Here is a 12654-nt window from a genome sequence, read left to right as displayed (position 1 = left end):
AAAGTGAATGTTGAAAACTATCTTTACACGTAATTGGTAAAAATTAAATACTGTTAAGTTGGGGGGGGGGGAGAATAAAGTGAACCCAGGCTTCCCATGAAAAATAAATAATTAAACACAAGTCTCCCAAGTTCAAGGCCCAGAACTCTATCCACTACACCACCTAGCTGCCCCAAAACATTCATATAGCACCTACTATGTGACAGGTATTTAGCTAAGCACTTAACAAATGTCTCATTTGGTCATTGAAGTATCACTGAAGCAGTAAAAACCATGGAGAATAGTGCGTATTGACTAAATTGGGGGTCACAATGAATAAATAGAGGACGACGCTGGTTTTCCTGAACGATGCCATTTTCAGCTTGTGTACCTTATAAATCACTCCCTCGACAGGCCCTCCAATTCCTCCATATAGCCACATGCATTCAAATACATTAGTCTCTGACTCCTGCTGCCTCAGCAGGTCCGTGCTGCCAAGGCTTTGGTCGATCCCATCCATTTTGGCTGCCCACGAAAAGGAATACAGACTTGCACTCTGTAAGTGCTATGTGGCACGGTGGGTAGAGCCTTGTGCCTGGAGACCGGAAGACTGGCTTCAAACTCTTACTAATTCTGTGACCCTGGGCAAGTCACTTAACCACAGTTTCCTCATCAGTAAAATGGGGCTAAGAATAGCACCAGCCTCCCAGAGTTCCCGTGAAGCTTAAATGAGATAACATTTACAGAGTACTTTGCAAATCCCGAAGCGCTGTAAGTCGCTATTTTAATGATGTATGTTGGGGTGAGTCGGGATTTGAGCATCTCATAACCTAAAAATGAGGAGACTGTCCATTCCCAGAGAAGTGACCTTATTTCACTGGGGACTAGAAAAGATTTGTAGGCTACACAACCAGGCTATTGAACTTTAGATTTTATTTTGAAATAACAGGAGTAATGCCTTCACTTTGCCACTAGAGGGCGAAAAGAACATTATGATAAAAGCCCTACTTTTCCTATAAGTTTTGTTTTGTGTTTGCAGAATTATGCTCCTTTGATGTGTAACATGTGATGATATGAATGTTTGGACATTTCCTAAGTCCTCAGGACCTTACTACATCGTACTTACTCTGCTCTTTACAGGTCACACAGCCTAAAGAACTAACCAAGTGGTTCCTGCTTAAAGGTTTGCAAACCCCTTGGAGAGTGATGGTCCAGGCAATTTGAGGCTAAAAATTCATTAATGGTGCCTTAAGCAATAAATAATTGCAGAATATTATAAGTAGTATATGAAATGACTTGAGAGTTCAAGCACTTTTTTTGTTGTTGAAACATTGGGATCCACTGGACTGGACAATAGACTTCAAGCCAGGTGTATCTCATGGGATCACAACACCATCCGTTCAGAGCTGGAGGACCTTAGAGACCATGTATTCTGGAGAGAAAGGAAACAGGGAAATTGCCTTCTTAGAAAGTGCCCAGCCTGGTGGAGAAAATAGGATACCTTGCCCTTTCTCCCATCCTGGAGCCAAATTGGTCTAAGGGGGCTCCAACCCCAGACTAGCTTAAGTCTAGCTTCCCAAAGGCGAGAGAGAAGTGGGTGCCATCACCCTCAGTCTTGGGCCGTCTTCCCATTAACCTCTCCCTCCACACATGCAGATGAGAGAAAAAAGCCTAGTGGAAGGTGAAGATGTCACCTCTGGTGACAGGTGCTCTTGGTTCTCTTGGGCCAAAGGTTCTGGCAGCTGCTTCATTCTGGGCTTAGGGAAAATGGGGGGACATCTGCTCTTCTTTAGACACTTTGAGTATTTGCTTTGCCTCATTCTAGGTGAAATGAAAAACCTCTTCAATACTTCAGTTGATCCAGGATCTCTTAGTCCAGGGCTGGGGAACCTGTAGCCTTGAGGCCACATGTGGCCTTCTAGATTTTGGGGTGTGGCCTTTTGACTGAGTTACAAAACAAATCCTTTTATTAAGGGGATTTGTTCTGTGAAGTTTGAATCCAGTCAAAGGGCTGTACTTGAGGACCTAGAGGACCACATGTGGCCTGGAGCTGTTCCCCATTCGTCTTAGTCCTTCCAGTGATTTAGATCGTAACCCCATCCTTGGATTGTCCTCCTGTGCAATTAATTCTCCTCCATGTCCTCCCTCCCACACATCCACCATAAAGGATCTGCTCATTGTTCCTCAAGGCCTTCTTTTACTTAGTGGGTGTAAATGTAGTGTTCATGCTATGCATTTGTAGTTCCTTGTGGCTGCTTACATGAGCAACCCACCATATTTTCTGATCTTACATTTCCTGTTTGCCCAAAGGAACAGCTTGACACTGTGGATAAAGAGCTGGTCTCTGAGTCAGAAAGACCTGAGTTCAAGTGTCATCTCTGATACATACTAGGTGTGCCTGGGCAAGTCCTTTAACCTCTTAATGCCCCATGTATCAATGAAATCAAAGGTCCAGTCATTGACTTCTGCTTGACTTCTTGCACAAGTGAGTGTTATGTGTCACTGCCTGCTGGCTTCCACCATTCCTTTCCTTTTTGTCTTTTGGGTCACCTGTAATTCTATTCTTGAGAAACTATGGTGTTCTATGGTTCACAGCCACATAGCATCACTAGATTTTTTTTTCAAAGACTAGATCTCCCTCTCTCACAAGGCTGGAAGTAAAGGTGCCACCAATGGCTGGATGCTACTACTGATTGACACAGGAGTTTTGACCTGCTCCACTTCTGACCTAGGCTGATTCACCCCTCCTTAGGCAGCTTGGTGGCCTTGTGCTCCCCGATGGCTCACTAAATTGATGGAGAATTTAGTACAGACACCTGATTGGCTTAGTCCATTGCATCTCAGAACTCCTGAGCTCAAGAGATCTGCCAACCTCAGCCTCCCCAGTAGCTTGGATTACAGGGATGTGCTCCCTACCCAGCTAGAATATTGGTATTTAAAAGATGAGCATTCAGGAGCAACTTGAGATCATTGAAAGCATTTCACAGGTTTCCAATGCAATCCTGCCTGCTTTCTTCCTCTGACTGAATTTTGGGTTCAGCTTATCATCCATCTGCAATACCTAAGAAACACTTTGTTAAACTGGAAAAAGATACATAAATATGAGCTGTTATTAAAGAATCCCTCTTTCAGCAAATATTCATATACCTTCTATGTGATAGGTGCATATAAACATACAGATATATGCTAACTATATATATTAAGTATTTATATATACCAACAAAACAAATTGCCCATCCAACTCCTAGGTCATAGTCTGAACATTAGACATTTTTCATCCACTTGGTTTTTCCTGTATGGATTTTTAGTGTGATACCTCAAGTAGCCAGAGAATTAACTGAGGAGAAAGTCCTTAAGGCATTCTGGGACTTGAAATCGAAATAATCTGCAAACAGAAAAGCATTTGGTAGACCTCACCACTTATAGAGAATCTCTGTTCTGTTTGAACTCTACTCAGAATATTTTCTGTGACAGTGGCAAACACTGTCTCCTTATTTATTGATAATCATGGGGCCATTTGAAAAAGCTATCACTGTGGCAGAATCTATTAAGGAATATTGTATGATCTTAACATGTGCATGGGAAGCACTTGGTTGTAGAAGAGCCATTTAGGCAGCTTTTTGTTCTACCAAATAAAATATCTTTCTTGTAGTCAACAAACAATAGACATAACAGGACCTTGTCTTCTCTCCACCTTTCAGTCAATTGTGTGACAGTGAAGATGTACCCTGTCATAGAGAATCATCTAAGAAAGTCTGCCTGTTACAGTCTCAGATTTTCATCAAGGATACCCTTAATACCCGTATAGATGAGGATTTTATAGAGAAGAAAAAGTGATATGACATTGGAGTGATATGATATCTTCTTAGTCTTTGATTTTTGATGTTCAGTCTTTTTTCAGTCCTATCCAACTCTTTGTGACCCCATTTGCAATTTTCTTGGCAAAGATACTGGAGGTCTTTGCCATGTCCTTTTCTAGCTCATTTTACAGATGAGGAAGCTGAAGCAAACAGAGTGAAGTGACTTGCCCAGGGTCATAACACTAGTGAGTGTCTGAGGCTAGATTTGAATTCAGAAAGATGAGTGTTTCTGACTCCAGACCCAGTGCTCTCTCCATTGCACCACCTAATAATATGATTTTTTTTCCCTATTCATTTAGCATGGGCTAAACAATGGTACAGTTAGGTAGCTTCGGAACTTATCCAAATACGTATCATCTCATAAAATGAAGTGTAATAGAAATAAATATAAAGTTCTCTATTTGGGGGAGATGTGGATGGATAGCTATTTATTTGAAAAAATCTAGACGTTTTAATAAGTTGCAAATCTTGTATTAGTCAACAGTGTGATATAATAACATAATAATAGATATATAAAATTTATATAAAAATAATAAATAAGAGCTAGCATTTATACAGTGATTTAGCATTTACAAATCGCCTTACACGTAGTATCTCATTTATTTCTCACAACTCTGTAATGTAGGTGCAGTTGTTAATGCAACTAGGTGGCGCTACAGTGGATAGAGTGCTGGTCCTGGAGTCAAGAAGACCCGAGTTGGAATCTGGTCTCAGACATGCTTACTAGCTGTATGATCCTGGGCAAGTCATTTAACCTCTGTCTACTTCAGTTTAGTCTCATCTGTAAAATGGGGATAATAATAGCACCTACTTCCCAGAGTTGTTGTGAGAATCAAATGAGATATTATTTGTAAAGCACTTCACAAACCTTAAAGTGCTATATAAAGGCTAGTTATTATCCTCATTTTCAGATGAAGAAACTGAGAATGAGAGAGGATAATTTACTAGACCAGCATCACACATCCAGTAAACGTATTAGGCAGAATTTGGACTCAGGTCTTCCTGATTAGAAGTCCACCTCTTTGTCTACTGAGCCATCTAGCCAAAGTCAAAAAACAAAACAAAACAAAACAAAAAAACTTAATGCAATCTTAGCCTGCATTAAAAAAAAGTATAATGCCCTGCTACATGGTGCGGGGTTCAGAGGGGTGGTCATAGTCCCACTCTACCAGGCTTTTGTCAGATCCTATCTCTGGATGCCATATTTTAGGAAGGGCATTTCAGTCAGAATAAATCTAAAGAAGGAGGGGCCAAGATCATGATTGACCTTGAGATTCTCCCATACAAGGATTGGTTGAAGAAATTAGAGATGGTTAAACTGGAGGAGAGGAGGTTTTTTGGAAGATATAACTGTCTTCAAGTACTTGAAGGTCTGGCACATTGAAGATGAATTAGACTTATTCTGCCTTGTTCTTACAGGAGAACTAGGAACGATGGGTGGAGTTTCATAGAAGCATACATAGACCCAACATTAAGGGAAAATGTCCTTAACTATTAGAGCTACACAAATGGAGTGCCTCAGAGAATGGTGGGCTTCCCATTACTGGATGTCTTCCAGGGGAGAATGACCACTTACTGAAGAGAAAGGGGATTCTCATTCAGATGATAAATGGATTAAACAGACCGGGTGGCCTTTTAATTCTGAGATGTTACAATTCTGGGATATTTCCCCTTCTGTGGGACATATTGAAAGCTGGTCTCTCGGTACTTTTGAAATTACGTCACCTTCAGCATGGTTTCCTTTGTCTACTGGGTCTGGTCCAGGAGTACTTACTGATTGTATCTCGTTAAGTGTCATTTTTGCTTCCTCATATAATATTGTGTTGCATGCCCAGATGCAGTTAGTTGTTCTGCTGATCTCAGGGTAGGACCAACTGGTTCCTTTTTCTATAGTTTTTGTTCTCCTTCTAACATAGCTGTATTTCACCCATAGCTTTCTAAATACTCACTTCTTTCTCCACTGTTTATTTTTCATTTTTGTGAAGTGATACTATTCAAGAGCTTCCATCCTTCTCTTCCATAACATATTGCAAATGAGTATTTTCTAAACCAAAGGTTGGAGTCCATGAGTTTGTTGTTTTTCAATTTCCCAATCCCTCTGAATCCTAGTGCCTTCCCTCTGTGGAATATCCCCAGTTTTTTTTTCTATATTCTATTATCCTATATATATATATTCTATATGTGTGTATACAAACACACATGTATATATATACATATATATGCACACATACTTAAGGAGAGAGAACGAGAGAGAGAGAGAGAGAGAGAGAGAGAGAGAGTGTTTTTGTTTGTATGTTGTCTCACCCCATAAGCTCCTTGAGAACAAGGGCTATTTTTGGCTTTTCCATGTATCTCCAGTACCTACCATAATGCAAAGCCATAGGAGGCACTTAATAAATGCTGTTGACTTGACTGTCAACTTTCAACATAATTGGTTTCCTCTGTCATCTGATGTATTTTATTTTATGTGTTTAAAGCCACTGTTCTGAGAAGGAATCCATAGGCTTCATCAGATTGCCAAAGGGATCCATAACACAAAAAAATGTTAAGAACCTCTTCTCTAAGCTATTGCTGCCATTAGCTGCCACATCTCTTTGCTTCATAAATGAGATCAAGTGTTTGATGGCATGGCAGTTTCTGGGTTCTTTTGACCTCTTTATCATCACTGCTTACATTAATAAAACTTCCATAGAAATGGTAGTAATCAGAATCAATATATTTCCTTTATCCATTTCCTATTTTTCAGCACCAACAATTTAGTTGAGATTGATTGCAACTATTGTCATGGGACAAAGTTTTTTTCTTCTTATCTTTTTACTAACTTTTAATTTGGTATTGATTTTGACCTTTGCTATATCTAGTCAATGGTTTAAAAGTACACAGCTGATCTAAATATAACTCCCATACCAGTAATCGACCACTTTTTAATCTTTTAAATTATTGTCAAAATCAATTTTTTGATGGTTTTTGTTCACCCTATCTAGTGCCTTATGAACTATTTCTTTTTTTAAAATACACTTATTATTTATTTTTAACACTGAAAATTTTTTTTGAGTCCCAAATTTTCTCTCTCCTTCCATTCCTGCCCCGCCTATTGAGAAGACAAGCAATGTGATATCAATTATACATGTGAAATCATGCAAAACATATTTCCATATTAGCCATGTTGCAAAAAAGAAAAACAAAAAAAATGAAAAAATTATGCTTCAGTCTGCACTCATACTTCATCAGTTCTCTCTCAAGAGGTAAATAGCATTTTTCATTATGAGTCCTTCACAATTGTCTTTTTCCAAATTATTTCTTAAAGAAATTGTTCATATGCAAATCAAAACAATTCTTAGGTACCACATCTCTCCTGTCAGATTGGCTAACATGACAAAACAGGGAAATGATAAATGCTGGAGAGGATGTGAGAAAATTGGAACATTGTTACATTGTTGTTGGAGTTGTGAACTGGAGACCAATTTGGAACTATGCCCAAAGGGCTATAAAAATGTGCATACCCTTTAACCCAGCAGTACCACTTCTAGGGTTATATCCCAAAGAGATCACACAAGTGGGAAATGGACCAGTATGTACAAAAATATTTATAGCAGCTCTTTTTGTGGTGGCAAAGAATTGGAAATCAAGGGGATACCCATCAACTGGGGAATGGCTAAAAAAATTGTGGTATATGAATGTAATGGAATACTATTGAAATGAGGAGCAGATGAACTTCATTATAACTTGGAAAGACTTACATGAACTGATGCTGAGTGAGGGGAGCAGAAGCAGGGGAACATTATACACAATTACAGATAGGTATCTGTAAGGACTATCTTCGATTGACTTGGCTCTTCTCATCAATGCAAGGTTCAAAGACAGCTCCAGAAGACTCATGATGGAAAAAGCTATCCACATTTAGAAAAAGAATTACAGCATCTGAATGCAGATTGAGAAAAACTATTTCCTCTCTTTTTTTTTCCCCCTTCCTTTTTGGGTTTTGTTTCTTCTTTCTCATGATTCATTCCATCGGTTATAACTCTTCATTACAACTGCACTATTATGTAAATAAGTTCAATGCTAAGGTATTTGTAGAACCTATATCAGATTACATACCATCTTGGAGGGTTGGGGGGAGGAGTGGGAGGGAGAGAAAATTTGGAACTCAAAAACTTGTGGAACTGAATGTTGTAGACTAAAAATAAAAAATAAATTTTAAAAAAAGAAGAAAGTATTCATGATGATTAGGCACAAGACTTCTGAGCAATCTAAAAACCCTTGATATTTTTCATTTATTAATCCCAAACTATATATTCTCCACCACTTTTCCCTATCCTTCTCTGTGTCCACTCTAACATTAAGATCACTGGCATTTGTTGACTTGGTTTGGAGGATATTATGAAGTCCTTTGTACAATTCTTCCTCATTTGTTCAGCCATTTTAGTAGTGTCTGATTCTTCATGACTCCGTTTGGGGTTTTCTTGGCAAAAATATTGGAATAGTTGGTCATTTCATTCTCCAGTTCATTTTACAGATGAGGAAAATGAGGCAAATGTGTTTAAGTGACTTGCCCTGGGTCACACAGCTAGAAAGTTTCTTGAAGTTGGATTTGAACTCAGGAGGAGGAGTCCTGACTCCAGTCCCGGGGCTCTATTCAATGTATTCAATGAACCATCTAGTTGCCTCATTGAATTAGTTTATCAGACCTTTTCTAAGGTGCTGAGAGCTAGGAAAGGAGCTGAGAGCTTTGAAAGGAGAAATAAGAGTATTAGGTAATTTTAGGGGTGGAAGAGGGGAAGAAGGAGGGGAAAGGGGGCTAAAAGGAGAGATTGAAAGAAGAAAGAGAAATTTGAGAAGGTAATTTTGTCTCAGACCAGCCTTGTAGTGATGAGTGAAGGTGGGGGGAGGAGAAAGGAAGGAGAGAGAAGAGGAAAAGATGGGGGAGGGGAAGAGAGACAGAGAGAGAGAGAGAGAGAGAGAGAGAGAGAGAGAGAGAATGAGAATGAGAGAGAGAGGCATAGCAGGTTACAGAATGATTTCGATGTGAGATTGTCTTATTAACAATATGGATGGGATACTAAAACCAGTAAAGTCTGTTCACACAGCATCTAAGTAACAGGTTTAAGCAAGTGAACACTAATGCTTGCATCCACTTCTAAATTATATTACTGGAGAAAAATCAATCAACGGACCAGAATAGAAATTCCAGAAAGAGCACTAAAGGTATATTAAAAATTTATGTTTGATAAACCTCTACATATTAAACACGGGAAAAAAATTGTTATTCAATTACGCTGTTGGGGAAGTTAGTTTCTCTCTCTCTCTCTCTCACACACACACACACACACACACACCAAATTTAGGTTCATACCTCATACTATAAATCACAAAATAAATTTCAGTAAGATCGATAAATTAATTATTTTTAAACCACAGAAAAAGGTTAGAAGAAATTGGAATAATATATCTGGCTCAGTTTTAGAAGGCAGATAGATAAATTCTTGTCTATCAAACAAATGTTAGAAATTATCAGGGACAAGGTAGATGGATTTTATTATATACATATAAAAACAAAACAATTCTGTACAATGAGAAATAATATAGCCAAGATAAAAGAAATGCAATTATTTGGGGGAAAATCTTTTTTTTTTATCAGATAAAAACCTGGCATCCAGAACACAGGAGTATATAAGTGCTGGCCTCATTTTCAATAGTAAAAGAATATGAATAGAAAATTTACAAAAGGAGATACATGAACTATAAATAAGTGCTTGGAAAAAAACTGCTCTCACTAATTTAAAAAGAGTGAATTAGAGCAAGGTACTACTTTATATCTAGAAAAATAGATACAAATAACAAATTCAATGCTGGTGGGGATGTGAAGAAAGATATATTAATGATACTGAAAAAATAGCATAATCTTTTGGGTGAGCAATCTTTAACTACACAAAGAATTATAAAACTGATCATACTTTCAGTTTAATAATCTCATTACTAGGAATTTGCCTCAAGAATAATTTTTTTTAAAAAGCATTGTATTTGTAAAGATATTCATAGCTATATTATGTATGATGAAAATTTGAAAAGCAAAATGTTCAGTGTTTGAGAAGTAGCTAAACGAGTTGTGGTATATTAATATAAAGAAATACTATATGTTAATGACCTGTGAATTCATCAGTATGATAGCTCAGGATATGGGAATTCTCTATATCTATGAAGATCACAACTCATCTACAATATATAGCGAAGGTGTTGCCTAAGACTCAGTGAGCTTAAGTGACTTACCCATGGTGTACAGCTGTGTTGTTGCTGAGTTGTTCTTCAGTCATGTCTGATTCTTTGTGACCCCATTTGGGGTTTTCTGGGCAAAGACACTGGAGTGGTTTGACATTTCCTTCTCCAGCTTATTTTAAAAATGAGGAAATTGAGGTAAACAGGGTTAAGTGACTTGCCCAGGGTCACACAGCTAGTAAGCTTCTGAGGCCACATTTGAACTCACAAAGAGGAGTATTTCCTGACTCCAGGCTTGGAACTCCATCTACTGCACCTAGCTGGTCTCATATCCTGTAAGGGTTGATCCTTGGTCTTTGCAATACCAAGGCCAGCAATCTATCCACTACCCCATGGTACAGATAGGATAACTCTAATGCCATTAAAAATGACAAATAAAAAGAATACAAAGTAATATGAGAATACATGAAATAATGCAAAGGGAAGAATTAGAAGTACAATACATACATTGACTAAGACTACATAAAATATATGCATTTAGACATATGCTAATGTATGAAGAGATGGTAATGGGATAGAGAGGAAATAACAAATACTTTCATAGAGACAGCTGGGTGGTGCAGTGCATAGAGCGCTGGACTTGGAGCTAGAAAGATCTGAGTTAAAGAACTACTTAATCTTCCATAACCTCAGTTTTCTCATCTGTAAAATGGGGGTGATAATAGCACCTATCTTCCAGGATTCGGGGAGTGAATGAGATAACATATGAAAAGCCCCTTACAGACCTTATATATCCTATATAATTGTGTATATGTATATATACAACGTACATGTATACATACTATATAATTATATACACTATATAATTGCCAGTTACTATTATTATTTATTTGGACATGAGGATTTGTTCTTTATTGAAATGGTTTCAAATATGTGTTCAATGTTTTCATTCATCAAAGTTAAATTCATAATTAAAATAAGTCATATGAGTCAATTTCTCTACTTGGATGCTATGGGCTGATAGGTAGCAGTCTAGGATCAAAAGGAAACAGAAGAATGGGCTGGGGGCTGAGGGAAAGGAGATAAAAGGTTTTGTCAACTGAAAAGAAGCCAAAGAAAAATTATAGCTAAGAGGGAAAAATCAGCGGTGCTTTGGAACTTTTTTTTAATCCATTCAATTATAAAACAGTCAGGTATTATTTACATAAAACTGTTCCCAGCGTCAGCAAATCTGAGTATTAGTGGAGAAATTCCCATCCCTTGTGGAGATCATCCAGCTTTTCTCTGGTAGACAGCTCCCCTTTCCCTTTAGGGGAGGTAGAGAAGGATCCATCAGGTAGCTGATGCACTTAAAATGTCCTTAAATAAAAGCTTCCCGCCCAGGAAGTGCTGGCAGGCTGTGGCCCTACTTCTCTCGAGCATAGGAGGATGCAGATGAGGTCCAGCTGAACTTGCTCCTTCCCTGGGGCAGCACTAAATCCAACGTGAGGTCCTTCTGTTCCTTCTCAGAGTCAACCGGCCGGTAGCCCAGCACCCGGAGGGCACCAGCGCACAGCTCTTGCACCCGGTGGATCTTTGGGAAGGGGAGAGCGTGGCGCCAGGCCTGGGAGACGTTGAGAGCATCTCGGGAGGTGATCTTAAAGGCCTCTTTAAGCTGCCCAGGCCCCTGGCCGTGCGTGATGTTATAGATCCAGCCCTCCAGCTGCGGGGTGAGGCGAAGCCCAGCAAAGTCGTACATACTTTGGATCTCGGCCAGCGGGTTTCTCACCAAGTCCTCAAAGCGCACCAGGCGATAACGGCCCTGCAGAAAGGGCGGCGGCTTCTGCATGGCCACCTCGGTGATGCGCACGTGGCTGCGGCACACCTCCTGCACCACCCGTAGCCCGGGGTCCGCTTCCACCCACGTCCCGTTGGTGCCCAGCACGATGCCGTTGTCCCGCGCCAAGGCCTTGGCCGACTGCTCGCGGGACTTGAGCACGGCTCGGGGATCCCGGACCAAGTGGATGATGTGCAGGTTGAGGGAGGGGTCGGTCAGCAGCGGGTAGAGAACCTGCAAGTTAAAGAAGCGCACCTCCTTGAGCACCACGTGGCTGTAGGAGCGGCAAGCCTTGGCCACGGCCCTGAATGGCTGCTGCCCGCACTGGCTTTTGCAGGCAGCCTCGCTAGTGATGTCCTCCCTCCGGAAGGCGCTGCAGGCAGGCGGGGAGCACAGGGCTCTGCTGACAGCCCACTGGAAGAGGTCAGACAGGGTTCGGTACCAGGGCAGGTAGGCACTGAAGACGTTCATGTCACAGAGGAAGACGGAGCGCACCAGGTCCCGCACAGCCATGTGCAGCACCTCAGCATTGCTCTGGGAGAGGGTCACCCACACGTGCCAGGCTGGCTCCATCAGGTAGAAGACGTCCGGGTGCTGGCTGAACAGCTGCCCCACAAAGGAGGAGCCTGAGCGCCACGAGGACAGGATCAGCACGTGGACGTGGGCCGGCTTCTCCTTGAAGGAGGGCAGCAAATGGTTGTGGTGTGTGTACAGGTAGAGGAGGAGGCCTGTCTGTACCATGAAGAGGACCGCCATGGCAGTGCTGGAAATTCGAAGCCAGGCCAT

General features: G+C 40.4%; 1 protein-coding gene across 1 annotated transcript; it reads right to left on the bottom strand.

Annotated features, from left to right (window-relative positions):
- Positions 1–11060: 11060 nt before the first annotated feature.
- On the bottom strand, positions 11061–12654 carry CHST6 (carbohydrate sulfotransferase 6). The gene has a single exon (XM_036752639.1). The coding sequence runs from the start codon at positions 12652–12654 to the stop codon at positions 11458–11460; it is 1197 nt and encodes a 398-aa protein (XP_036608534.1). The 3' UTR covers positions 11061–11457.

The sequence above is a fragment of the Trichosurus vulpecula genome, chromosome 3, assembly GCF_011100635.1.
Source record: "Trichosurus vulpecula isolate mTriVul1 chromosome 3, mTriVul1.pri, whole genome shotgun sequence".
NCBI classification, from domain to species: domain Eukaryota; kingdom Metazoa; phylum Chordata; class Mammalia; order Diprotodontia; family Phalangeridae; genus Trichosurus; species Trichosurus vulpecula.
The sequence above is the reverse complement of the archived record's forward strand: the minus strand, read 5'-3'. Positions and strand labels throughout refer to the sequence as shown.